A 26972-nucleotide genomic window follows, 5' to 3' on the forward strand; every position below is an offset into this window, starting at 1 on the left:
TCAGAGTGACAGAAGAAAATCACCAATGCTTCTCTTCCGGTCTAGGTTGCTAAATTGACACAATCACCGATAACAAGGGTCACTTCCTTGGAGTGAGAAGAAAATCATTGCCTGAGGCATTCCCTGTGTTTGAGTGCTCAATAAACCATCCACAACTTAGAATCAAAACAATACATTTACACTGCCTGCCTGTCAACTAATTCCCTACATGCACTGTTACATGTCAATCTGACACAGTACATCATTATTTAGCAGACCCTTCTACAGAGTGACAGCTACAATCAGTCAATTAAACAAAAGGTAGATAAAATGACCTCATATTACAAGTATTGTTATTATTATTATTATTCAAATTATTATAGTTATTATTGATTAATATTTGTATTATTCATATTATTATTGTTATTATTCATAGTATTCATATTATTAATATTGATATTATTACTATTATTATTATTGTTATTATAATTCATTATTATTATTATTAGTAGTATTCATATTATTGTTATTATTCATATTATTATTATTGGTGTTATTATTATTATTACTATTATTATTCTTGTTATTATTATTATATATGTTTTATTACTATTATTATTGTTATTATTAGTAGTATTGTTATTGCTGTTAGTATTATGATTGTTGTTATTATTGTTAATATTATTGCTATTATTGTTGTTATTGTTATGATAATTGTTATTATCATTATGAATTATTATTATTGCTGTTACTATTACTATTATTGTTATTATTATTGCTATTATTGTTGTTATTGTTATGATAATTGTTATTATCATTATGAATTATTATTATTGCTGTTACTATTACTATTATTGTTATTATTATTATTACCATTATTATTGATATTCTTCATATTATTCATAGTACCATTATAATTGTTATTACTATTATTATTACTATATTATTGTTGCTATTATTACTATTACTATTATTGTTATTATTAATATTGTTATTATTATTATCATCATCATCAACTAGCCTGAAATACAAACACCACACGAGTTGATCTAAATGGAAACATTTGTTCTGGTCCTTTCTACATAAGACAAGCCACAACAACACTGCAGGCCTTGGTTGGACATTATTGGAGAAGTAGAGTGCTCTCCACTTTGATTACTGGCCATTAATCCTTTGCATCAAATGGGGTTGCTAAAAGCAGCTAGCTAGCGGTGATGTGAGTTGAGTTCCAGTCAGAAGAGATTGTGCTTAAAGACATGGAGATGAGAGGAGGGGTACATCATAAATAGTACCCTGTTCACTTTATACAGTGAGGGGAAAAAGTATTTGATCCCCTGCTGATTTTGTACATTTGGTACTCTATTCCCTTTATAGTGCTGGGCTCAGGTACTCTATTCCCTTTATAGTGCTGGGCTCAGGTACTCTATTCCCTTTATAGTGCTGGGCTCTGGTACTCTATTCCGCTGTCTTGTCCCCACTAGCAGGGAGCTAGCAGCCTATGAGTGACACTGTCATGTCCCCACTAGCAGGAAGCTAGCAGTCTAGGAGTAACACTGTCCTGTCCCCACTAGCAGGAAGCTATCAGTCTAGGAGTAACACTGTCCTGTCCCCACTAGCAGGGAGCTAGCAGTCTAGGAGTAACACTGTCATGTCCCCACTAGCAGGAATCTATCAGTCTAGGAGTAACGCTGTCATGTCCCCACTAGCAGGAAGCTATCAGTCTAGGAGTAACGCTGTCATGTCCCCACTAGCAGGAAGCTAGCAGTCTAGGAGTAACGCTGTCCTGTCCCCACTAGCAGGAAGCTAGCAGTCTAGGAGTAACGCTGGCATGTCCCCACTAGCAGGAAGCTATCAGTCTAGGAGTAACGCTGTCATGTCCCCACTAGCAGGAAGCTAGCAGTCTAGGAGTAACGCAGTCCTGTCCCCACTAGCAGGAAGCTATCAGTCTAGGAGTAACGCTGTCATGTCCCCACTAGCAGGAAGCTAGCAGTCTAGGAGTAACGCTGGCATGTCCCCACTAGCAGGAAGCTAGCAGCCTTTGAGTGACACTGTCATGTCCCCACTAGCAGGAAGCTATCAGTCTAGGAGTAACGCAGTCCTGTCCCCACTAGCAGGAAGCTAGCAGTCTAGGAGTAACGCAGTCCTGTCCCCACTAGCAGGAAGCTAGCAGTCTAGGAGTAACGCTGTCATGTCCCCACTAGCAGGAAGCTATCAGTCTAGGAGTAACGCTGTCATGTCCCCACTAGCAGGAAGCTAGCAGTCTAGGAGTAACGCATTCCTGTCCCTATTCACACAGAAACACTCACACAGAAAAAAACTGAAAGAGGAAAATAACACCACTGGACAGGATAAATACAGTCTAATTTAAGATAGAAAAGGTCTTTGAATTTCAAGGCTTTGAAATAGATGGGAAAAATTATGAAGAGACATGCTGAAAACACACACAGCTTTGTCAGAGAATATGTAGAAAGAAAAATACTTGTGACATATTTATACAGCAAGACAGTTGGTCCGGTGTGGCTCAGTTGGTAGAGCATGGTGTTTGCAACGCCAGGGTTGTGGTTTTGATTCCCACGGGGGACCAGTACGGAGAACAAAATGTATGAAATGTATGCATTCACTACTGTAAGTTGCTCTGGATAAGAGCATCTGCTAAATGACTAAAATGTAAATGTAAAAATTACAACACAGTTCAAGAAACTGAACACAGTTCAGTTTCTGTCTTTTCACCCACATAAGCCAAGGTTGAACCAAGGTTGAACTACTCTGAATAAGAAATAAAAAGTCTAAATAATTGTAGAAGTTGTGATCGCACCCTACTAACAGATTGACATGATACCCCCCAGCCTTCCCTTAGTACCACTAACAGATATGCATGATACCACCAGCCTCCCCTTAGTACCACTAACAGATTGACATGATACCACCAGCCTCCCCTTAGTACCACCAACAGATTGACATGATACCACCAGCCTCCCCTTAGTACCACTAACAGATGTCCTCCCCTTCTCCTCCCCTCCCTCTTTCTCCCCTTCCCCCCCTCCTCCCCCTCCCCTCCCATCCTACTCCTCCTCCCCCCCCCTTCCCCCGAAATATGTAGTGAGGGCCAGCCAACAAGAGCATACAGGTCGCAGTGGTGGGTAGTATATGGAGCTTTGGTGACAAAACGGATGGCACTGTGATAGACTACATCCAGTTTGCTGAGTAGAGTATTGGAGGCTATTTTGTAAATTACATCGCAAAGTGAAGGATCGGTAGGATAGTCAGTTATGAGGGTATGTTTGGCAGCATGAGTGAAGGAGGCTTTGTTGGGAAATAGGAAGCCGATACTAGATTTAATTTTTGATTGGAGCTGCTTAATTTGAGTCTGGAAAGAGAGTTTACAGTCTAACCAGACACCTAGGTATTTGTAGTTGTCCACATATTCTAAGTCAGAACCGTCCAGTGTAGTGATGCTAGTCGGGCGGGCGGGTGTGGGCAGCAATCCGTTGAAGTGCATGCATTTAGTTTTACTAGCATTTAAAAGAAGTTGGAGGCCACGGAAGGAGTGTTGTATGTCATTGAAACTCGTTTGGAGGTTTGTTAGCCTGTTAGGGCTAGGGGGCAGTATTAACACCGCCGGATAAAGAACGTACCCGATTTAATCTGGTTACCACTCCTACACAGTAACTAGAATATGCATATACTTATTACATATGGATAGAAAACACCCTAAAGTTTCTAAAACTGTTTGAATGGTGTCTGTGAGTATAACAGAACTCATTTGGCAGGCCAAAACGTGAGAAGATTCTGTACAGGAAGTACCCTGTCTGACCATTTCTTCCCCTTCTTTGTAATCTCTATCTATTACAAAGGATCTCTGCTGTTACGTGACACTTCCTACGGCTCCAATGGGCTCTCAGAGCCCAGGAAAAACCTGAATGACGTAATTCAAAGCCCTGGCTGAAACACACGAGCGCTTTTGCTAAGTGGTCTATCAGAGGACAAAGGGCTTAGGCGCGGGCACTAGCCGCCCCGCCTTTCTGTTTTTCCCTCTGTTTACAGACACGCAGATCCCCGGTCGGAATATTATCGCTTTTCTACGAGATAAATTGCATAAAAATTGATTTTAAACAGCGGTTGACATGCTTCGAAGTACGGTAATGGAATATTTAGAAATGTTTTGTCACGTTATGCGCCATGCGCACGACCGTGATTTACCATTCTGATAGTGTCTAGAACTCACGAACAAAACGTCGCTGATGGAACATAACGATGGATTATTTGGGACCAAACCTACATTTGTTATTGAAGTAGAAGTCCTGTGAGTGCATTCTGATGAAGAACAGGAAAGGTAAGACCATTTTTCTTATAGTAAATGTGATTTTGGTGAAGGCTAAACTGGGTGGGTGTCTAAATAGCTAGCCCGTGATGGCTGGGCTATGTACTTAGAATATTGCAAAATGTGCTTCATCCGAAAAGCTATTTTAAAATCGGACATATCGAGTGCATAGAGGAGTTCTGTATCTATAATTCTTAAAAGAATTGTTATGCTTTTTGTGAACGTTTATCGTGAGTAATTTAGTAAATTGTTAGTAAATTCCCCGGAAGTTTGCGGGGGTATGCTAGTTCTGAACGTCACATGCTAATGTAAAAAGCTGTTTTTTGATATAAATATGAACTTGATTGAACAAAACATGCATGTATTGTATAACATAATGTCCTAGGTGTGTCATCTGATGATCATCAAAGGTTAGTGCTGCATTTAGCTCTGTTCTGGGTTTTTGTGACATTATATGCTAGCTTGAAAAAAGGGTGTCTGATTATTTCTGGCTGGGTACTCTGCTGACATAATCTAATGTTTTGCTTTCGTTGTAAAGCCTTTTTGAAATCGGACAGTGTGGTTAGATTAACGAGAGTCTTGTCTTTAAATAGCTGTAAAATAGTCATATGTTTGAAAAATTGAAGTTTTCGGATTTCTAAGGGATTTGAAAATCGCGCCACAGGATTCAACTGGCTGGTGAGTGGGTGGGACGCAAGCGTCCCGCATAGCCCCAAGAAGTTAGCACAGTGTCCAAAGAAGGGCCAGATGTATACAGAATTGTGTCATCTGCATAGAGGTGGATCAGAGAATCACCAGCAGCAACAGCAACATCACTGATATATACAGAGAAAAGAGTCGGCCCGAGAATTTAACCCTGTGGCACCCCCACAGAGACTGCCAGAGATCCGGACAACAGGCCCTCCGATTTGACACACTGAACTCTGTCTGAGAAGTAGTTGGTGTACCAGGCGAGATAGTCATTTCAGAAGCCAAGGCTGTTGAGTCTGCTGATAAGAATGCGGTTATTGACAGAGTCGAAAGCCTTGGCCAGGTTGATGAAGACGGCTGCACAGTACTGTCTTTTATCGATGGCGGTTAAGATATCGTTTAGGACCTTGAGCACGGCTGAGGTGCACCCATGACCAGCTCGGACACCAGATTGCATAGTGGAGAAGGTACGGTGGGATTCGAAGTGGTCGATGATCTGTTTGTTAACTTGGCTTTCAAAGATTTTATAAAAGGCAGGGCAGGATGGATATAGGTCTAAAACAGTTTGTGTCTAGAGTGTCTCCCCCTTTGAAGAGGGGGATGACCGGGGCAGATTTCCAATCTTTGGGGATCCCAGACGATACAAAAGAGAGGTTGAACAGGCTAGCAATAGGGGTTGCAACAATTTTGGCAGATCATTTTAGAAAGAGAGGGTCCAGATTGTCTAGCCCAGCTGATTTGTAGGGATCCAGATTTTGCAGCTCTTTCAGAACATCAGCTGTCTGGTTTTGGGTGAAGGAGAAGAGGGGGGGATTGGGCGAGTTGCTGCAGGGGGTGCTGAGCTGTTGGACGGGGTAGCCAGGTGGAAAGCATGGCCAGCCGTAGAATAATGCTTATTGAAATGATCGATTATTGTAGATGTATCGGTGGTGACAGTGTTTCCTAGCCTCAGTGCAGTGGGCAGCTGGGAGGAGGTGCTCTTATTCTCCATGGACTTTACAGTGTCCCAGAACTTTTTGGAATTAGTGCTAAAGGATGCAAATTTCTATTTGAAAAAGCTAGCCTTAGCTTTCCTAACTGACTGAGTATATTGATTCCTGACTTCCCTGAAAAGTTGCATATCGCGGGGGCTATTCAATGCTAATGCAGAACACTACAGGATATTTTTGTGCTGGCCAAGGGCAGTCAAGTCTGGGGTGAACCAAGGGCTATATCTGTTCTTAGTTCTACATTTCTTGAACGGGGCAGGCTTATTTAAGATGGTGAGGAAAGCACTTTTGAAGAGCAACCAGGCATCCTCTACTGACGGGATGAGGTCAATATCTTTCCGGGATACCCGGGCCTGTATCCTGGAAGGCAGGATACAATGAGGCAGTGATCGCTGAGATCCTGGTTGAAGACACGCAGGCAAAGAGGCAGTGATCGCTGAGATCCTGGTTTTAGACAGCAGAGTTGTATTTAGAGGGCAAGTTGGTCAGGATGATATCTAAGAGGGAGCCAATGGTTACAGATTTAGGGTTGTACCTGGTAGGTTCCTTGATGATTTGTGTGAGATTGAGGGCATCTAGCTTAGATTGTAGGACGGCCGGGGTGTTAAGCATAACACCTAACACTATCAACTCTGAAGATAGATGGGGGCAATCAATTCACATATGGTGTCCAACGTACAGCAGGGGGCTGAAGGGGGTCTATAACAAGCGGCAATGGTGAGAGACTTGTTTCTGGAAAGGTGGATTTTTAAAAGTAGAAGCTCAAATTTTTGGGGCACAGACCTGGATAGTATGACAGAACTCTGCAGGCTAACTCCGCCCCCTTTGGCAGTTCTATGTTGTCGGAAAATGTTAAAATATTAGATGTCTTTATCTTCTCCAGAAACACGGATACATCTAGGACAGGATAGAGCTGACCAATATAGAAACCATGTGTTTGTTCCAGCTGTAGTCAGTCACACACCAATATAGAAACCATGGGTTTGTTCCAGCTGTAGTCATTCACAGACCAATATAGAAACCATGTGTTTGTTCCAGCTGTAGTCATTCACAGACCAATATAGAAACCATGTGTTTGTTCCAGCTGTAGTCATTCACAGACCAATATCGAAACCATGTGTTTGTTCCAGCTGTAGTCATTCACAGACCAATATAGAAACCATGTGTTTGCTCCAGCTGTAATCAGTCACAGACCAATATAGAAACCATGTTTTTGTTCCAGCTGTAGTCAGTCACAGACCAATATAGAAACCATGTGTTTGTTCCAGCTGTAGTCAGTCACAGACCAATATAGAAACCTTGTGTGTGTTCCAGCTGTAGTCAGTCACAGTGTGCCTCCCTGGCTCCTAGAAAAAAATACTTCCCTTATTGACAAATCCATCTTCTCTCCTCCTACAGTGACAAGAGTCCAGGGAGTCCTGGGAGTCCTGGGAATCCTGGGAGTCCTGGGAGTCCAGGGAGTCCTGGGAGTTCAGGGAGTTCAGGGAGTCCAGGGAGTCCAGGGAGTCCTGGGTGTCCTGGGTGTCCTGGGAGTTCAGAGAGTTCAGGGAGTCCAGGGAGTCATGGGAGTCCTGGGAGTCCTGGGAGTTCAGGGAGTCCAGGGAGTCCAGGGAGTCCAGGGAGTTCAGGGTGTCCAGGGAGTTCAGGGAGGGGCAGATATTGCCATGATCCCTCTTCAATTTCACAGAGGGCAGGAATCGGGTCACGACATACTATCCACAGTCTATGATGGATAGGTGGGATTAATTTCCGGACTGACCGGGGATGCATCCCAAATGGCACCCTATTCCCCATTGAGTGCACTCCTTTAGACCAGAGCCCTGGTCAAAAGTAGTGAGCTTTAGTCAAAGTAGTGCACTATATAGGGAACAGAGTGCCATTTGGGATGCATCCCAGGGTCTAACCAAGCAGGAAGCATCCATGTCCATGCAGTCTGAAGGGCAGGCTGAGCTTGGCAGAGACAGGGATGGAGCACCCCAATGGAGCTGGACTAGTAACGCTGACTCTCACTCTGCAGAGGTGAATTTCATTGAATTGGGTAAGAAAAGTATACAACAACCTGTACATTGGGGCACCAGACTATAGCGCTTAAATGCATTAATTAAAACACTTTTCAAAGTGGTCCTTGACGGGTTCATGTATTATTTCAAATCATTAAACAACTTTTAGCATTTGATTTAGATGGCCAAAGTTCCTGATGGGAAGGTGTTGTATTTCCTGGACTAGTAAGCATTTCACTGTTAGTCTACACCTGTTGTTTACCAACCATGTGACAAATACATTTGATTTGACCAGTCCATTGGTTCCATTGTGGCAGGAAAGTTCAATCAAACTCTGTTAAAGTCATAGAAATAGAATCGGTGTGGCTAAAGTATAGTATAATACAATGGAAGAAATGCAATACTCCAGGAAATGCAAACCCTTACCATCTGGTATCCTTCTGATTTAGAAGATTCCACAACTATTGTATCCCCGCCAGGTCTAACTGATAAAAGTGCAGTAACTGCAGTCAACTGGTATTTTGGGCGCAGTAATTGCAGAATAACTGTAGTTTACTGCAGTTTAACTGCAGTTATGCTGCCCTGCAACTGCAGTCACACTGAAAAATTACAGCAGTAAAAAAGGCTGTTGTTTTGGACACAGTATTTGAAGCATACTGCAGTTATACTGCACTCTGACTACAATTGTACTACAGTGTACTGCAGTTATATTGCACTCTGACTGCAATCTTTTTTCGTAAGGGACAGACCGACATTGGCTACTGTATTCCTACATTTACATTTCAGTCATTTAGCAGACGCTCTTATCCAGAGCGACTTACAGTAGTGAATGCATACATTTCATAAATTTTTCTCCGTACTGGTCCCCCGTGGGAATCGAACCCACAACCCTGGCGTTGCAAACACCATGCTCTACCAACTGAGCAGACTGAAGGTTAGGGTTAGGTCTGACTGAACGTGGCTACTGTATTCCTCCTGGGAGCTGAGCAGACTGAAGGTTAGGGTTGGTCTGACTGACCTTGGCTACTGTATTCCTCCTGGGAGCTGAGCAGACTGAGGGCAGACAGGTGATGGTTGGAGAAGGATGCCGGCCAGTCAGGAGTCAAAATCCCTACACCGTGGTCATGTCCGTGTCGAAGCTGTGGCCGTGAACTTAGCAGTGACGACGAGCTGACCGGTTTCATTCTCAACACTGCTGCGTATGACACTTGCCTCCATGCTACAGTTTTGGAAAAATCTGCAACACATAGAAGGAGGGAATATGAAGTGAGCTACATTTGAAAGGCTTATTTACCTGACACTGTGCAACATACAGTATATATTTTTCTAAAAAGTTTTTCTAAATACTGTGAGTCACACCCTGATCAGTTTCACCGGTCCTTGTTATTGTCTCCACCCCCTCCAGGTGTCACTTGTTATCCCTGGTGTATCCCTGATGTTTCCCATCTTCCCCATTGTCCCCTGGGTATTTAAACCTGTGTTTTCTGTCTCTCTGTGCTAGTTCGTCAAGTCAACCAGCGTGTTTTTCCCCGTGCTCCAGCCTTTCCTATTCTCTTTTTTTAGTCCTCCCGGTTTTGACCCTTGCCTGTTTTCTGGACTCTGTACCCGCCTGCCTGACCATTCTGCCTGCCCTGACCTCGAGCCTGTCTGCCATACTCTGTACCTCCTGGACTCTGAACTGGTTTAGACTTTTTCCCTGTCCACAACCATTCTCTTGCCTTCCCTTTTTGGATTATGAATAAATATGAATGACTCAAACCATCTGCCTCCTGTGTCTGCATCTGGGTCTTGCCTAGTTCCCTGATAGTGGGTTGTATAACAGCATGTATCCATTTTAAGTGTAAACTACAGATGTCCGGCCTATCCAATCATTCTTTTACACGATGTTTCCTTAGCCTCAGCTCACTTGGTCTTCCAAAGATTACTTTAACAACCTGTAACAGCTCTCGTTGGTGGTAGGAAGAGTAGACCAAAGCGCAGCGTGGAAAGTGTTCATGATTCTTTTATTCACAAAACACGCAAGCAAAAACGAAAGCGCACAGTTCTGTCAGGCACAGACACTAAACAGAAAACAAGATCCCACAAACTCAGGTGGAAAACATGGGTGGGAAATTCTATGTTTTCTGTTTCTTTGTTTTTGGGCCAGTATGATTCCCAATCAGAGACAACGATAGACAGCTGCCTCTGATTGGGAACCACACTGGCCCAAAAACAAAGAAACAGAAAACATAGAATTTCCCACCCGTGTCACACCCTGACCTAACCAAACATAGAGAATAATAAGGCTCTCTAAGGTCAGGGCGTGACACAACCAGAGAATACCAAAGTCTGATATTTTTCAAAGCTTCATTAAACAATTAAAACTATTATAAAATGTCTGGCTGGTGCACTAAAAAGTCTGTGGGGAAGGTTTGACAACTGACAAAGACCATATCGTCAAAATGTTGCTGATACCTTGTGGGCACAACTAGCAGTAAGTAGATAATATTTTATTTCTCTAGAGAGATTGACAACTGTCATAAAATAATTGGAGTACTTCTTTCCCAGGCAGACGGGGACAACTAAATGTAATAAAACTGTAACGTTTCAAGATCATTACAGAATGTCTCTTCTCCAGGGCACAGCACATCTCTCCTCCACCAGAGTCACATCTCTCCTCCAGAGTCACATCTCTCCTCCACCAGAGTCACATCTCTCCTCCGCCAGAGTCACATCTCTCCTCCGCCAGAGTCACATCTCTCCTCCGCCAGAGTCACATCTCTCCTCCACCAGAGTCACATCTCTCCTCCACCAGAGTCACATCTCTCCTCCACCAGTCACATCTCTCCTCCACCAGTCACATCTCTCCTCCACCAGTCACATCTCTCCTCCACCAGAGTCACATCTCTCCTCCACCAGTCACATCTCTCCTCCACCAGTCACATCTCTCCTCCACCAGAGTCACATCTCTCCTCCACCAGAGTCACATCTCTCCTCCGCCAGTCACATCTCTCCTCCACCAGTCACATCTCTCCTCCACCAGTCACATCTCTCCTCCACCAGTCACATCTCTCCTCCACCAGTCACATCTCTCCTCCACCAGAGTCACATCTCTCTTCCACCAGTCACATCTCTCCTCCACCAGTCACATCTCTCCTCCACCAGTCACATCTCTCCTCCACCAGAGTCACATCTCTCCTCCACCAGAGTCACATCTCTCCTCCACCAGTCACATCTCTCCTCCACCAGTCACATCTCTCCTCCACCAGTCACATCTCTCCTCCACCAGAGTCACATCTCTCCTCCACCAGTCACATCTCTCCTCCACCAGTCACATCTCTCCTCCACCAGAGTCACCTCTCCTCCACCAGTCACATCTCTCCTCCACCAGTCACATCTCTCCTCCGCCAGAGTCACATCTCTCTTCCACCAGTCACATCTCTCCTCTGCCAGAATCACATCTCTCCTCCACCAGAGTCACATCTCTCCTCCACCAGTAACATCTCTCCTCCACCAGAGTCACATCTCTCCTCCACCAGTCACATCTCTCCTCCACCAGTCACATCTCTCCTCCACCAGTCACATCTCTCCTCCACCAGAGTCACATCTCTCTTCCACCAGTCACATCTCTCCTCCACCAGTCACATCTCTCCTCCACCAGTCACATCTCTCCTCCACCAGAGTCACATCTCTCCTCCACCAGAGTCACATCTCTCCTCCACCAGTCACATCTCTCCTCCACCAGTCACATCTCTCCTCCACCAGTCACATCTCTCCTCCACCAGTCACATCTCTCCTCCACCAGAGTCACATCTCTCCTCCACCAGTCACATCTCTCCTCCACCAGTCACATCTCTCCTCCACCAGAGTCACCTCTCCTCCACCAGTCACATCTCTCCTCCACCAGTCACATCTCTCCTCCGCCAGAGTCACATCTCTCTTCCACCAGTCACATCTCTCCTCCACCAGTCACATCTCTCCTCTGCCAGAGTCACATCTCTTCTCCACCAGAGTCACATCTCTCCTCCACCAGTAACATCTCTCCTCCACCAGAGTCACATCTCTCCTCCACCAGTCACATCTCTCCTCCACCAGAGTCACATCTCTCCTCCACCAGAGTCACATCTCTCCTCCACCAGAGTCACATTTCTCCTCCACCAGAGTCACATCTCTCCTCCACCAGAGTCACATCTCTCCTCCACCAGTCACATCTCTCCTCCACCAGAGTCACATCTCTCCTCCACCAGAGTCACATCTCTCCTCCACCAGAGTCACATCTCTCTTCCACCAGTCACATCTCTCCTCCACCAGTCACATCTCTTCTCCACCAGTCACATTTCTCCTCCACCAGAGTCACATCTCTCCTCCACCAGTCACATTTATGGTATTTTCTGTAATGACCTCAGAGATCACTGTTTTACAACCTGTGTTTGTAATGGCTGCTCAGTGAAATGTTATATTTGAACCTTTATTTAACTAGGCAAGTCAATTAAAAAAAAAAAAAGTATTTACAATGACGGCCTGCCAAGAGGCAAATGGCCTCCTGCCGGGACGGGGGCTGGGATTAAAAAAACTATTGTTGGACAAAACACACATTGTGACGAGAGACTACACAACACTACATAAAGAGAGACCTAATACAACAAAACAGCATGGTAGAAACACCACATGACAACCCATCACGGTAGCAACACCACATGACAACCCATCACGGTAGCAACACATCATGGTAGAAACACATCATGGTAGCAACACATCATGGTAGCAACACATCATGGTAGAAACACATCATGGTAGCAACACATCATGGTAGCAACACAGCATGGTAGCAACACATCACGGTAGCAACACATCATGGTAGCAACACATGACAACACATCATGGTAGCAACACAGCATGGTAGCAACACAGCATCATAGCACAGCAGTATCAGCACACCTCGACTCACCAACCATACTCCACTTGAACAACACAATGGAATAAATCATGGTTCACCAGAAGAGATTTACTAAACACCTTAGGGTTAGGGTTAGCCCTAGCCTTAGCCCTAGCCCTAGCCTTAGCCCTAGCCCTAACCCTAAACCTAGCCCTAACACCTTAGGGTTAGCCCTAGCCTTAGCCCTAGCCTTAGCCCTAGCCCTAGCCTTAGCCCTAGCCCTAACCCTAAACCTAGCCCTAACACCTTAGGGTTAGCCCTAGCCTTAGCCCTAGCCTTAGCCCTAGCCCTAGCCTTAGCCCTAACCCTAACCCTAGCCCTAACCCTAGCCCTAGCCCTAGCCCTAGCCCTAACCCTAACCCTAACCCTAGCCCTAACCCTAAACCTAGACCTAACACCTTAGGAAAAGTTTATATTTTTAGCTAATTAAGTCAAGGATTGTTTTGGTAATTGAGTTAATCGAATGTAACATTATTTTTAGATTCAAGTCCATTTGAAAAAGTCTGTTCTGACACATCAATAAAGAAAAACAAAACATTCCACTATGTTTGTATGAGTGGAAATAATATCATATTTAATAAATATATATGCCATTTAGAAAAACACTTCTAACCTAAGCAACTTACAGTCATGTGTGCATCCATCTTACGTATAGGTAGTCCCAGGAATTGAACCCACTATCCTGGTGTTGCAAACATCATGCTCTACCAACTGAGCTACAGAGGATAACAATAACAGTAAATTAGAAAAATCGAATGATATTGCATGCAGGTGGGAAAAGACTGCAAAGAATGAGCGGCTGAGAGAATGTCTAATCAAAGTGACTGAAAGGTTGATCAGATTGTCTAATCAAAGTGACTGAAAGGTTGATCAGATTGTTTACTTCTCCCTTTTGGATAAAGTATGTTAAAAGATCATAACGGTGAGCTGCTGTCTGCCGCTCTCTGAAAATGTAAAGTAGGCCATCACTCTACTTCTTCATAATTCCATTAAGGCTTAATCAACATGCAGTGGGTATTTCATATGCCAGGAAACTTGAACGAGGAAAGGCGAGCGAGAATCTATTTAAAATTAAAGATGTCTGAGTTTGACAGTGGATAAGCGGAGAATTTGTTATTTGAACAGGAGCCAATTAGTTACCTGCTGCACACAGAGCTAACTGACAGCTTCATTAAATAGTACCCTCAAAACACCAGTCTCAACGTCAACAGTCTAGAGGAGACTCCGGGATGCTGGCCTTCTAGGCAGAGTTCCTCTGTCCAGTGTCTGTTATTTTGCTCATCTTAACATTTTCTTTTTCGGGGGCCAGTCTGAGATATGGCTTTTTCTTTGCAACTCTGCCTAGAAGACCAGCATCCCGGAGTCGCCTCTTCACTGTTGACGTTGAGACTGGTGTTTTGAGGGTACTATTTAATGAAGCTGCCAGTTGAGGACTTGTGAGGCGTCTGTTTCTCAAACTAGACACTCTAATGTGCTTGTCCTCTTCCTCAGTTGTGCACCGGGGCCTCCCACTCCTCTTTCTATTCTGGTTAGAGACAGTTTGCGCTGTTCTGTGAAGGGAGTAGTACACAACGTTGTAAGAGATCTTCAGTTTCTTGGCAATTTCTCACATAGAATAGCCCTCATTTCTCAGAACAAGAATAGATTGAAGAAGAAAGGTCTTTGTTTCTGGCCATTTTGAGCCCGTAATCGAACCCACAAATGCTGATGCTCCAGATACTCAATTAGTCTAAAGGCGGCCAGTTTTATTGCTTCTTCAATCAGAACAACAGTTTTCAGCTTTGCTAACATAATTGCAAAAGGGTTTTCTAATGATAAATTAGCCTTTGAAAATGATAAACTTGGATTAGCTACCACAACGTGCCATTGGAACACAGGAGTGATGGTTGCTGATAATGGGCCTCTGTACTCATTTACAACATTAACAATGTCTACACTGTATTTCTGATCCATTTGATGTTCTTTTAATGGACGAAAAATGTGCTTTTCTTTCAAAAACAAGAACATTTCCAAGTGACCCCAAACTTTTGAACGGTAGTGTACATCAGAGCTGAGTCCAACAGTAGAGATAATGAATAAAGGTTGGTGGATGGATCAGAGCAGAGTCACAGAGACAATGATTAAACCTTGGCTCACCTGGGCTTCCGGTTGGCGCAGCGGTCTAAGGCACTGCATGTCAGTGCTAGAGGTGCCACTACAGACACCCTGGTTTGAATCCATTCTGTCTCACAACCGGACGTGATTGGGAGTCCCATAGGGCGGCACACAATTAGCCCAGCGTCGTCCGGGTTTGACCAGTGTAGGACGGCATTGTAAATACAAATTTGTTCTTAACTGACTTGCCTAGTTAAATAAAAGGTTAAAACATATATATATATATATATATATATACACACTGCTCAAAAAAATAAAGGGAACACTTAAACAACACAATGTAACTCCAAGTCAATCACACTTCTGTGAAATCAAACTGTCCACTTAGGAAGCAACACTGATTGACAATACATTTCACATGCTGTTGTGCAAATGGAATAGACAACAGGTGGAAATTATAGGCAATTAGCAAGACACCCCCAATAAAGGAGTGGTTCTGCAGGTGGGGACCACAGACCACTTCTCAGTTCCTATGCTTCCTGGCTGATGTTTTGGTCACTTTTGAATGCTGGCGGTGCTTTTACTCTAGTGGTAGCATGAGACGGAGTCTACAACCCACACAAGTGGCTCAGGTAGTGCAGCTCATCCAGGATGGCACATCAATGCGAGCTGTGGCAAGAAGGTTTGCTGTGTCTGTCAGCGTAGTGTCCAGAGCATGGAGGCGCTACCAGGAGACAGGCCAGTACATCAGGAGACGTGGAGGAGGTCGTAAGAGGGCAACAACCCAGCAGCAGGACCGCTACCTCTGCCTTTGTGCAAGGAGGAGCAAGAGGAGCACTGCCAGAGCCCTGCAAAATGACCTCCAGAAACAGACTCCATGAGGGTGGTATGAGGGCCCAACGTCCACAGGTGGGGGTTGTGCTTACAGCCCAACACCGTGCAGAACATTTGGCATTTGCCAGAGAACACCAAGATTGGCAAATTCGCCACTGGCGCCCTGTGCTCTTCACAGATGAAAGCAGGTTCACACTGAGCACATGTGACAGACGTGACAGAGTCTGGAGACGCCGTGGAGAACGTTCTGCTGCCTGCAACATCCTCCAGCATGACCGGTTTGGTCTGGCCAGCCCGTTCCCCAGACCTGAATCCAGTTGAGCACACCTGGGACATCATGTCTCGCTCCATCCACCAACGCCACGTTGCACCACAGACTGTCCAGGAGTTGGCGGATGCTTTATTCCAGGTCTGGGAGGAGATCCCTCAGGAGACCATCCGCCACCTCATCAGGAGCATGCCCAGGCGTTGTAGGGAGGTCATACAGGCACGTGGAGGCCACACACACTACTGAGCCTCATTTTGACTTGTTTTAAGGACATTACATCAAATTTGGATCAGCCTGTAGTGTGGTTTTCCACTTTAATTTTGAGTGTGACTCCAAATCCAGACCTCCATGGGTTGATAAATTGGATTTCCGTTGATTATTTTTGTGTGATTTTGTTGTCAGCACATTCAACTATGTAAAGAAAAAAGTATTTAATAAGATTATTTCTTTCATTCAGATCTAGGATGTGTTGTTTAAGTGTTCCCTTTATTTTTTTGAGCAGTATATATATATATATATATATATATATATATATATATATATATATATATAAATAAACTAATAAAAACTCTGCCTAACTGCTTGCCTGCCTAACTGCTTGCCTGCTGGCTGTGGACTTCAGTGTGAAACATTAATGAAAATAACATACTGTAAGCAGGTGAAACATTCACGTGGGTTCAAGTAGATGGACATGATTAGCCACAGCCCGGTAAGATTAATGAACACCTTTTCTGGTAGATTATATTGACTGAAGCTGACTATGCTTGAGACCATTTATTCACTGGCATATCATTACAGATAGAACTATCCATGTATCATATGCAATAACCCCCCTCCACCTTCCTCGCACTCCCCTTCCCCTCCCTTCAGAGCAAAGCTGACATCCTACAAAACCATTTCCTTTGATCTTTAATGCACAGTGGGAATGTTGCTCACCAAATGATACTGGCTTCAACCTTTTACAAATGCAACAGTGAAATTAGAAGGAAAATTCAGTTTTGGCACGGTGATATTAGTAGGAATATGTTGTATTGCCCATAGTGATTAATGTAATGGGCATTTCGCAACACTCTAAATAACACCTGCTAACCATGTGTATGTGACCAATAACATTGTATTTTATTTGAATGTTATAGTCTTTGACTAGACATGGACGGCCACAGGATAGTGGTGTAGTGGTGCTCCCATAGTGCTCTACAGTATAGTGGTGTAGTGGTGCTCCCATAATGCTCCACAGTATATTGGTGCTCCCATAATGCTCTACAGTATAGTGGTGCTCCCATAGTGCTCTACAGTATAGTGGTGTAGTGGTGCTCCCATAATGCTCTACAGTATAGTGGTGCTCCCATAGTGCTCTACAGTATAGTGGTGTAGTGGTGCTCCCATAATGCTCTACCGTATAGTGGTGCTCCCATAGTGCTCTACAGTATAGTGGTGTTCCCATAGTGCTCTACCGTATAGTGGTGCTCCCATAGTGATCCACAGTATAGTGGTGCTCCCATAGTGATCCACAGTATAGTGGTGCTCCCATAGTGCTCTACAGTATAGTGGTGTAGTGGTGCTCCCATAGAGCTCTACAGTAAAGTGGTGCTCACATAGTACTCTACGGTATAGTGGTGCTCCCATAGTGCCCTACAGTACAGTGGTGCTCCCATAGTGCTCTACAGTATAGTGGTGCTCCCATAGTGCTCTACAGTATAGTGGTGTAGTGGTGCTCCCATAGTGCTCTACAGTATAGTGGTGTAGTGGTGCTCCCATAGTGCTCTACAGTAGAGTGGTGCTCCCATAGTGCCCTACAGTATAGTGGTGTAGTGGTGCTCCCATAGTGCTCTACAGTATAGTGGTGCTCCCATAGTGATCTACAGTATAGTGGTGCTCCCATAGTGCTCTACAGTATAGTGGTGCTCCCATAGTGCTCTACAGTATAGTGGTGTAGTGGTGCTCCCATAGTGGTCTATAGTATAGTGGTATAGTGGTGCTCCCATAGTGCTCCACAGTATAGTGGTGCTCCCATAGTGCTCTACAGTATAGTGGTGCTCCCATAGTGCTCTACAGTATAGTGGTGTAGTGGTGCTCCCATAGTGCTCTACAGTATAGTGGTGCTTCCATAGTGCTCTACAGTATAGTGGTGTAGTGGTGCTCTCATAATGCTCTACAGTATAGTGGTGTAGTGGTGCTCCCATAGTGCTCTACCGTATAGTGGTGCTCCCATAGTGCTCTACAGTATAGTGGTGTAGTGGTGCTCCCATAGAGCTCTACAGTAAAGTAGTGCTCACATAGTACTCTACGGTATAGTGGTGCTCCCATAGTGCCCTACAGTACAGTGGTGCTCCCATAGTGCTCTACAGTATAGTGGTGCTCCCGTAGTGCTCTACAGTATAGTGGTGTAGTGGTGCTCCCATAGTGCTCTACAGTATAGTGGTGTAGTGGTGCTCCCATAGTGCTCTACAGTATAGTGGTGTAGTGGTGCTCCCATAGTGCCCTACAGTATAGTGGTGTAGTGGTGCTCCCATAGTGCTCTACAGTATAGTGGTGTTCCCATAGTGATCTACAGTATAGTGGTGCTCCTACAGTGATCTACAGTATAGTGGTGCTCCCATAGTGCTCTACAGTATAGTGGTGCTCCCATAGTGCTCTACAGTATAGTGGTGTAGTGGTGCTCCCATAGTGCTCTATAGTATAGTGGTGTAGTGGTGTAGTGGTGCTCCCATAGTGCTCTACAGTATAGTGGTGTAGTGGTGCTCCCATAATGCTCTACAGTATAGTGGTTCTCCCATAGTGCTCTACAGTATAGTGGTGTAGTGGTGCTCCCATAATGCTCTACAGTATAGTGGTGTAGTGGTGCTCCCATAGTGCTCTACAGTATAGTGGTGTAGTGGTGCTCCCATAATGCTCTACAGTATAGTGGTGTAGTGGTGCTCCCATAGTGCTCTACAGTATAGTGGTGTAGTGGTGCTCCCATAGTGCTCTACAGTATAGTGGTGCTCCCATAGTGCTCTATAGTATAGTGGTGTAGTGGTGCTCCCATAGTGCTCTACAGTATAGTGGTGCTCCCATAGTGCTCTACAGTATAGTGGTGCTCCCATAGTGCTCTACAGTATAGTGGTGCTCCCATAGTGCTCTACAGTATAGTGGTGTAGTGGTGCTCCCATAATGCTCTACAGTATAGTGGTGTAGTGGTGCTCCCATAGTGGTCTACAGTATAGTGGTGTAGTGGTGCTCCCATAGTGCTCTACAGTATAGTGGTGCTCCCATAGTGCTCTACAGTATAGTGGTGTAGTGGTGCTCCCATAGTGCTCTACAGTATAGTGGTGCTCCCATAGTGCTCTACAGTATAGTGGTGTAGTGGTGCTCCCATAATGCTCTACAGTATAGTGGTGCTCTCATAGTGGTCTACAGTATAGTGGTGTAGTGGTGTTCCCATAGTGCTCTATAGTATAGTGGTGCTCCCATAGTGCTCTATAGTATAGTGGTGTAGTGGTGCCCCCATAGTGGTTTATAGTATAGTGGTTCTATATTATTTGTACAGACATCTATCTAGCGTTCTCTACCACACATTATACTCTGCTTTAGGGCAAACTGTGTATTTCAAGTAACTAGATGGGTAATACTAGTCAGTCACCTTACAAAATGAATGTTTATAATGCTCGGTTTTTAAAGTCAATTTGGCACAGCCATCTTGCAAATGCTATGCATGACAGTTACTAGGAAAGGAGTTGTATTGGATATAATGGACACTATACATACATGCAAGGCCAGCAACTATCAACCTATATGGACATACCCCCCGTGGACTCAGTGTGATTGTTAGGGACTATGTTACATGTAGTCACAGCATAGTACAAACATGAGAACATCACTACTCATCAATAACAAAGATGTACATGGCCTTCATTATTCTACAGGGAAACCCCTACTAACCAGGTAGCCTTCTACTACTAACCAGGGGTAATGCATAGAGATACAATGAACATAATAAGACCATCAGTAATACTAGCTACCGTATTATGAAATAAGGTACTACTTCAAAACAGTGGTTTTGCTCATAGAAAAACATTAGAAAGGAACAAACATCAGCATTACACTAGACTAGCTACTACACAGTGACAACAGCAGCCTAACACTAGCCACTATACACTAGCCACTACACAGAGACAACAGCAGCCTAACACTAGCCACTACACACTAGCCACTACACACTAGCCACTACACACTAGCCACTACACACTAGCCACTACACAGTGACAACAGCAGCCTAACACTAGCCACTACACACTAGCCACTACACACTAGCCACTACACACTAGCCACTACACACTGACAACAGCAGTCTAACACTAGCCACTACACAGTGATAACAGCAGCCTAACACTAGCTACTACACACTAGCCACTATACACTAGCCACTATACACTAGCCACTACACACTAGCCACTATACACTAGCCACTATACACTAGCCACTACACACTAGCCACTATACACCAGCCACTGTACAGTGACAACAGCAGCCTCAGCTCCAGCCACTGTACAGTGACAACAGCAGCCTTAGCTCCAGCCACTGTACAGTGACAACAGCAGCCTTAGCTCCAGCCGCAGATGGTTCTATCGGTCTCTCCACCTCACACTGTGTTCTCAGCAGGTTCTCCCATTAACTCTAATTTCTCATAACAATTCAAAGCTCTGATCACAAATTGGAACACTTATCTTACTGAAAGTGTATTCCTAATGTTACCAAGCAGCAGCAGAAATCCTTAAGTGTGTTACTGTATTTGCATACTTATGGGACAGCGAATGTAATTACACTCTTAGAAAAAAAGGTTCTATCTCGAACCTAAAAGGATTAGTCTTCTTTCCCCATTGGAAAACACTTTGAGGAGCACTTTCTGGTTCATGTAAAAACCTTTTGATTCCCTGTAGAACCCGTTCCAAAAATGGTTATCCTATGGAGACAGCCAAAGACCTTGTTTGGAACCCTTTTTTTCTAAGAGTGTACAATATAAGGTTTAAAGTTGGTTAAAGTGATGCAGAAGTGTAAAATAAGTTTGTATTTATTTTTCTCCCGTTTAGAGTGCTCTGCAGACTGTGAATGATATGATTAGATTAGTAATAAATGGCTATACTAAATAAAACATTTTCAGCTGGTTCATGGTACCCTTCACTACAGTACTGTAGTATGTCAGAGCCGTGTGTCTGTCATTTGCTGAAGAGGGAGGGCCATGACCTCTAAGCTTTACGTATAAGGAAAAAAACTGCCATTAACTGATTCATTAATTTAGTAAATTGTAAATTGTCCAAACTTCTATACCTAGCACACATAATACATTTCCAGACGAGAACTTACAGTATATTGTAAATTGTAGCAATGTGAGTCAACAGAGGCATTCAACCACATAGTAAAATGGATGATAAAGGCCGATCCCCAGGGAGAGAGGAGAAAGGCCATGCTATCCAGTAGCAGGTATCCCCAGGGAGAGAGGAGAAAGGCCATGCTATCCAGTAGCAGGTATCCCCAGGGAGAGAGGCCATGCTATCCAGTAGCAGGTATCCCCAGGGAGAGAGGCCATGCTATCCAGTAGCAGGTATCCCCAGGGAGAGAGGCCATGCTATCCAGTAGCAGGTATCCCCAGGGAGAGAGGAGAGAGACCATGCTATCCAGTAGCAGGTATCCCCAGGGAGAGAGACCATGCTATCCAGTAGCAGGTATCCCCAGGGAGAGAGGAGAGAGACCATGCTATCCAGTAGCAGGTATCCCCAGGGAGAGAGGCCATGCTATCCAGTAGCAGGTATCCCCAGGGAGAGAGCAGAGAGGCCATGCTATCCAGTAGCAGGTATCCCCAGGGAGAGAGGAGAGAGACCATGCTATCCAGTAGCAGGTATCCCCAGGGAGAGAGCAGAGAGACCATGCTATCCAGTAGCAGGTATCCCCAGGGAGAGAGGAGAAAGGCCATGCTATCCAGTAGCAGGTATCACCAGGGAGAGAGGAGAGAGACCATGCTATCCAGTAGCAAGTATCCCCAGGGAGAAAGGCCATGCTATCCAGTAGCAGGTATCCCCAGGGAGAGAGCAGAGAGACCATGCTATCCAGTAGCAGGTATCCCCAGGGAGAGAGGAGAGAGACCATGCTATCCAGTAGCTGGTATCCCCAGGGAGAGAGGAGAGAGACCATGCTATCCAGTAGCAGGTATCCCCAGGGAGAGAGGAGAGAGGCCATGCTATCCAGTAGCAGGTATCCCCAGGGAGAGAGGAGAGAGACCATGCTATCCAGTAGCAGGTATCCCCAGGGAGAAAGGCCATGCTATCCAGTAGCAGGTATCCCCAGGGAGAGAGCAGAGAGACCATGCTAGTCTCATTCAAAACCATAACAGACACACGCGACGCACTCCACTGAAAGTTCCATTTGACATTTCATTTGGTCCATGGGATATTAATAATTGACCATTAAAGTGTTGATGTTTGAATGACCCGTGAAGTGATCTCATGTAACCATCTGAAAAGCCTTCCTCGATTACACCCAGCAGGGTCCTGAGGTGCTGAGAGTGCTGAAACCCATGGCCAGAGAGGACAAAAGTCCGGACCCATCTGTCTGTCTGGTTGTCTGTCTGCACTTGCTTTGGTGTGATTACGATATCTAGCCTAGGGACAAACTACAGCCAAGATGTCCATGCATAGCATACAAGGTGGGTATGACTGAATGAACAGGAAGTATGCAAGCACATCCTGGGTCTGACACAAGAAGGATAACCCCTAACAGGAACAAAAAAACAGAGGTACATATTTGACGTATAATGTAATGATGCGTGGCATGCTTTCTTGTGGCTTGGGCCATTCCCCAAAGTCCAACATCCTCTAGGAGGCACTATATCTCTAAAACATATAGGAATCAGTTCAATAGGCCTAAAAGTCTGGAATCAAATCATTATATGTGACCCGATTCAGGAAACTAGACGTATGTCGCAAGTCACGACTTCACAGGAGAGTCGTTTGAACATAACATTTTATTTCCCAAAATGTGCTTTTTGGAAGAAATGCCTTCTCGAACATGTGAACTTTTATGTCCCTTAATAACAAACTTTTATGCTATCTGTAAATACAAATAAAGTTGTTAAATTAAGAGCCTAGTTGGTTTAGCCAAAGAAAAGCCAGTAACCTTCCCACTAGCCATGATTGGCTGAGATAATGAGTGGGCTGGACATGCCGAGAGATGAGTTTCAGATTGTAGCATCTTGTGTCTATAAAATGAGCGGCTCGTTATGCGTAGATAATCCTTTCTAACGTAGTTTTTTCTAAAGATATCATTTTAGCCATGGAGACCGGCAAATATGTTGCTACTGCACTCAATAACATTGCTGCCCTGAATTTATCAGGCACTATCGACAAAGGTCAGTGGGAAAAAGTTGTGATGGACTACTTGATGGAGGACGATCGTACCATGCTGGCTCTCTCTGACTCTGATGAATCAGACGATGAGGAAATCTCTGATTTAGGTACAAATTATGATTGAAGAAGATTTTGTGGAGTCTTCCGATGACGGTGATGGGGAAGAAATGGCGATCAACAGTGTTGTTGTCACGGAAGACGTTGACCGAGTTTTGAAATCAGTGGAACGCAACAGGCCAAACAAGCTGTGCAAACTAAACGGAAACTACACAGGACATCTTATTAAATGAAAGGGGTTGCAGTCTGTTGTGAAGCATTCATCCGTGTATACGGGTAAGAATCTAGCCACAGTTTCAGATATTATACGTTTCTAATTTTGTCAGAAAGTTGTTTTCAATGCAAGTTAAGGCAAGCTGTTAGCTAGCCAGCTGGAGTTCAATGGCTGGCTTGCTAGCTAAAGTTAACATTCAACCTAATTTATTTGGTTAACTTTAGCTATGACAATCGGTTTGTCTTGCTAGTAGCGTTACTCTATGGATTGGGATTATAGTTCATTTTTTAGCTAGCTAAATTTAACGTGACATGTCTAAACAAAAGACCCCAAGTTAAAGCTTGCTGTTAGCTAACTAACGTTAGCTGAGGTTAGATGGCTGGCTTGTTAGCTAACATTAATTTATGTGTATGAATTGTGTGCAACATTAGTGATGTTTTCTCAGAATGCCATTTCACATAGCTAGTTATAGCCTATTGCTAAAATATTTGTATCTAGAATTTGTCTTTCTGCACCAGTCATACAAGGAGAATGGTCTAATGCCTCCCATCAGAAAGACCTGTAGAACACACCTGTAGAACACACCTCTCTCCTCCACCAGTCATTTACATTTTAGTCATTTAGCAGACGCACTTATCCAGAGCGACTTAGCGAATGCATACATTTCAAACATTTCATACATTTTTTTTCTTCTCCGTACTGGTCCCCCGTGGGAATCGAACCCACAACCCTGGCGTTGCAAACACCATGCTCTACCAACTGAGCCACACTCCGGTCAACTGAGCCATTCTCCAGTCATACAAGGAGTATGGTCTAATTCCTCCAATCAGAAAGAGAGCTGGCCTAAGCAGGCTCAGGCAGCAGCGCAGTCGTCAACTACATGCACCATTTCTTCACCAATTACAGAGTTGAGGAAACATGTGTGGACCTGAATTGTGATTACTGCAGTGACCCAAACAAGAACAAGTTTATGCTCTGGTATTGTGCCTGATGGACCATGCACAAGCTCCACCACAGTCTGGACCTTCACTTCCTGATCACAGGCCACACCAAGTTTGCCCCTGACTGGTGCTTCAGCCTCATCAAGCTGCACTTCAGAAAGACCAGAGAGAACACTTTGTCTGAGATTGCTGTCCTTCACAACACCACCACTGTGACAGGGGTCAACATACCACAGCTGGTTGGACTAGAGGATGGTATGGAGCTGGTAGAAAGCTATTGCTGGCAACAACACCTGACTCCATACTTCAGGTTGCTGCCACAGATCAAGCAGTACCAGCACTTCAGGTGAAAATCATTTCCATTGCATTGCATGAGGTTATTCTTCTTATCTAAACTTGGGAGGTGAATTGATGTAATGTCTTCTGATTTTTAGTTGTTGTTATTCCGTTTTACAGCTTCGATGCTCTGGAGCCTGGTGTTGTTGTCGCCAAGGAGTGTTCTGACTCTCGGAACCAGGTTTCAGCTGCTAACCACTAGGCTACCTGACAGCTACCTGCCGTCAACGATTCATTGCACTCACCTGGACTCAATCACCTGTCATTACCACCCCTAAATATGTCTGTTCCCCAGCTCTGTTCCCCAGCTCTGTTCCCCAGCTCTGTTCCCCACTTTAGCATTAATTGTCATTTGTCGTTTTTGTTACCCGGTTCTGACACTGTTCCTGTTCCATGTCTCTGCTATATTAAATGTTGACTTTCCGTACCTGCTTCTCATCTCCAGCGTCGGTTCTTACAGAATACTGAGGTTTCCTTGCCCAGGTTGGCTCGGCAGGCGCCCATCCCACGTCAGGCCTCAGCTGGCTCGGCAGGTTTTTACGCCTCAGCCGGCTCGTTAGGCATCTAATCCTCAGCCAGCTCATCGGTCTCCCACGCCTCAGTGGGACCGACAGGTTTTTACGCCTCAGCCGGCTCGTTAGGCATCTACTCCTCAGCCAGCTCATCGGTCTCCCACGCCTCAGTGGGACCGGCAGGTTTATACGCCTCCTCTGGGATCGCCAGGCTCCCATGCCTCTGCCGGTTCATCGGGATCTTACGCCCAGCCGGCTTGTCCAGTGCCAGTGCCTCAGCCGGCCCGTCAGGCTCACCCAGGTGGGACGCCGGGTGGCGCCACTAGAGGGGGGTACTGTCACGCCTGTGCCCGCTCTCCCTCCCTGGCGCCAGGCTGCCCAGCACTACACACTCCTGCCACCATCATTATGCACACCTGCTTCCCTTGTCACGCAGATCAGTGATTCATTGCACTCACCTAGACTCAATTACCTCCCCTATATCTGTCTGTTCCCCAGCTCTGTTCCCCACTTCAGCATTAATTGTTGTTTGTTGTTTTTGTTACCCAGTTCTGAAGCTGTTCCAGGCCTGTTCCATGTCTCTGCTATATTAAATGTTCATTCACCATACCTGCTTCTTATCTCCAATTGTGTCGTCTGGTTTAATATAAGGAATTTGAAATTATTTATACTTATGGCAATTTAGTACTTTTTCCACCACTGGATGTGGCTGGGGGTTATAGCGTTTCTTTCACATGACCCATCAATTTAGACAAGTGTGTCTGGGTATGTGTCATATCATTTTTATAAAATATTTTTATCTGGACACTTTCTGTTTACCTGGAATTTTACTTTATTGTAGGCTACTACCACTTTTAGTCTTAAACTCAAAGGCCCTTTTCTCAAAAGTGAGATTACAAATGAATTAACATTCAAAGCAGAATTACTTACCCATTGTTCCTCAAAAATGCGGTGTATGATATACAATTTTGTAGCTCTGAGTCTCTACTTATATCCAATGTAAAAAAAACACCATTTCAAATGTTGCTACATAAGACCGAATCCAGGTGGTGAGTCACATATACACTTGGCAATCAGAAGACATCCATCTGAGTTTTCCCCCTGGGTAGTCACAGTCATGCACATGCCTTCCACTGTCGCTAGCTCCGCATTAATTGAATTGAAAGAGGAACTAATGAATTTATTTTAGGATATTATCTGTGCTTAACTGTTAGTAATGGACTGTAACATATATGGTGAAGGCAGGCAGGAAGCCTGGGTACATAAGGCAGGCAAGCAAGCAAGAGACCAGGAAGGCAGGCCGGCTTGGTACTGGAGGGAGGGATCACATTGGGTTCATGAGTTGGGGGGTAGAGGGATAACATTGGATTTATGAGTTGGGGGTTAGAGAGAAAACATTGGGTTTATGACTTGGGGTGTAGCGAGAACATTGGGTTTATGAGT

At 44.6% G+C, this 26972-nt stretch overlaps 1 protein-coding gene across 1 annotated transcript in view; it reads right to left on the bottom strand.

The window, feature by feature from the left end:
• Positions 1–26972, bottom strand: part of LOC115206740 (contactin-5-like) — a 503383-nt gene that overhangs the window by 280981 nt on the left and 195430 nt on the right. The window contains exon 3 of the mRNA XM_029773946.1: positions 8998–9216. Coding sequence (XP_029629806.1) covers positions 8998–9216 — 219 coding nt within the window. The remainder of the gene's footprint in view (positions 1–8997; positions 9217–26972) is intronic.

This window comes from Salmo trutta, chromosome 13 (genome assembly GCF_901001165.1).
Source record: "Salmo trutta chromosome 13, fSalTru1.1, whole genome shotgun sequence".
In the NCBI taxonomy this organism is placed as follows: Eukaryota; Metazoa; Chordata; class Actinopteri; order Salmoniformes; family Salmonidae; genus Salmo; species Salmo trutta.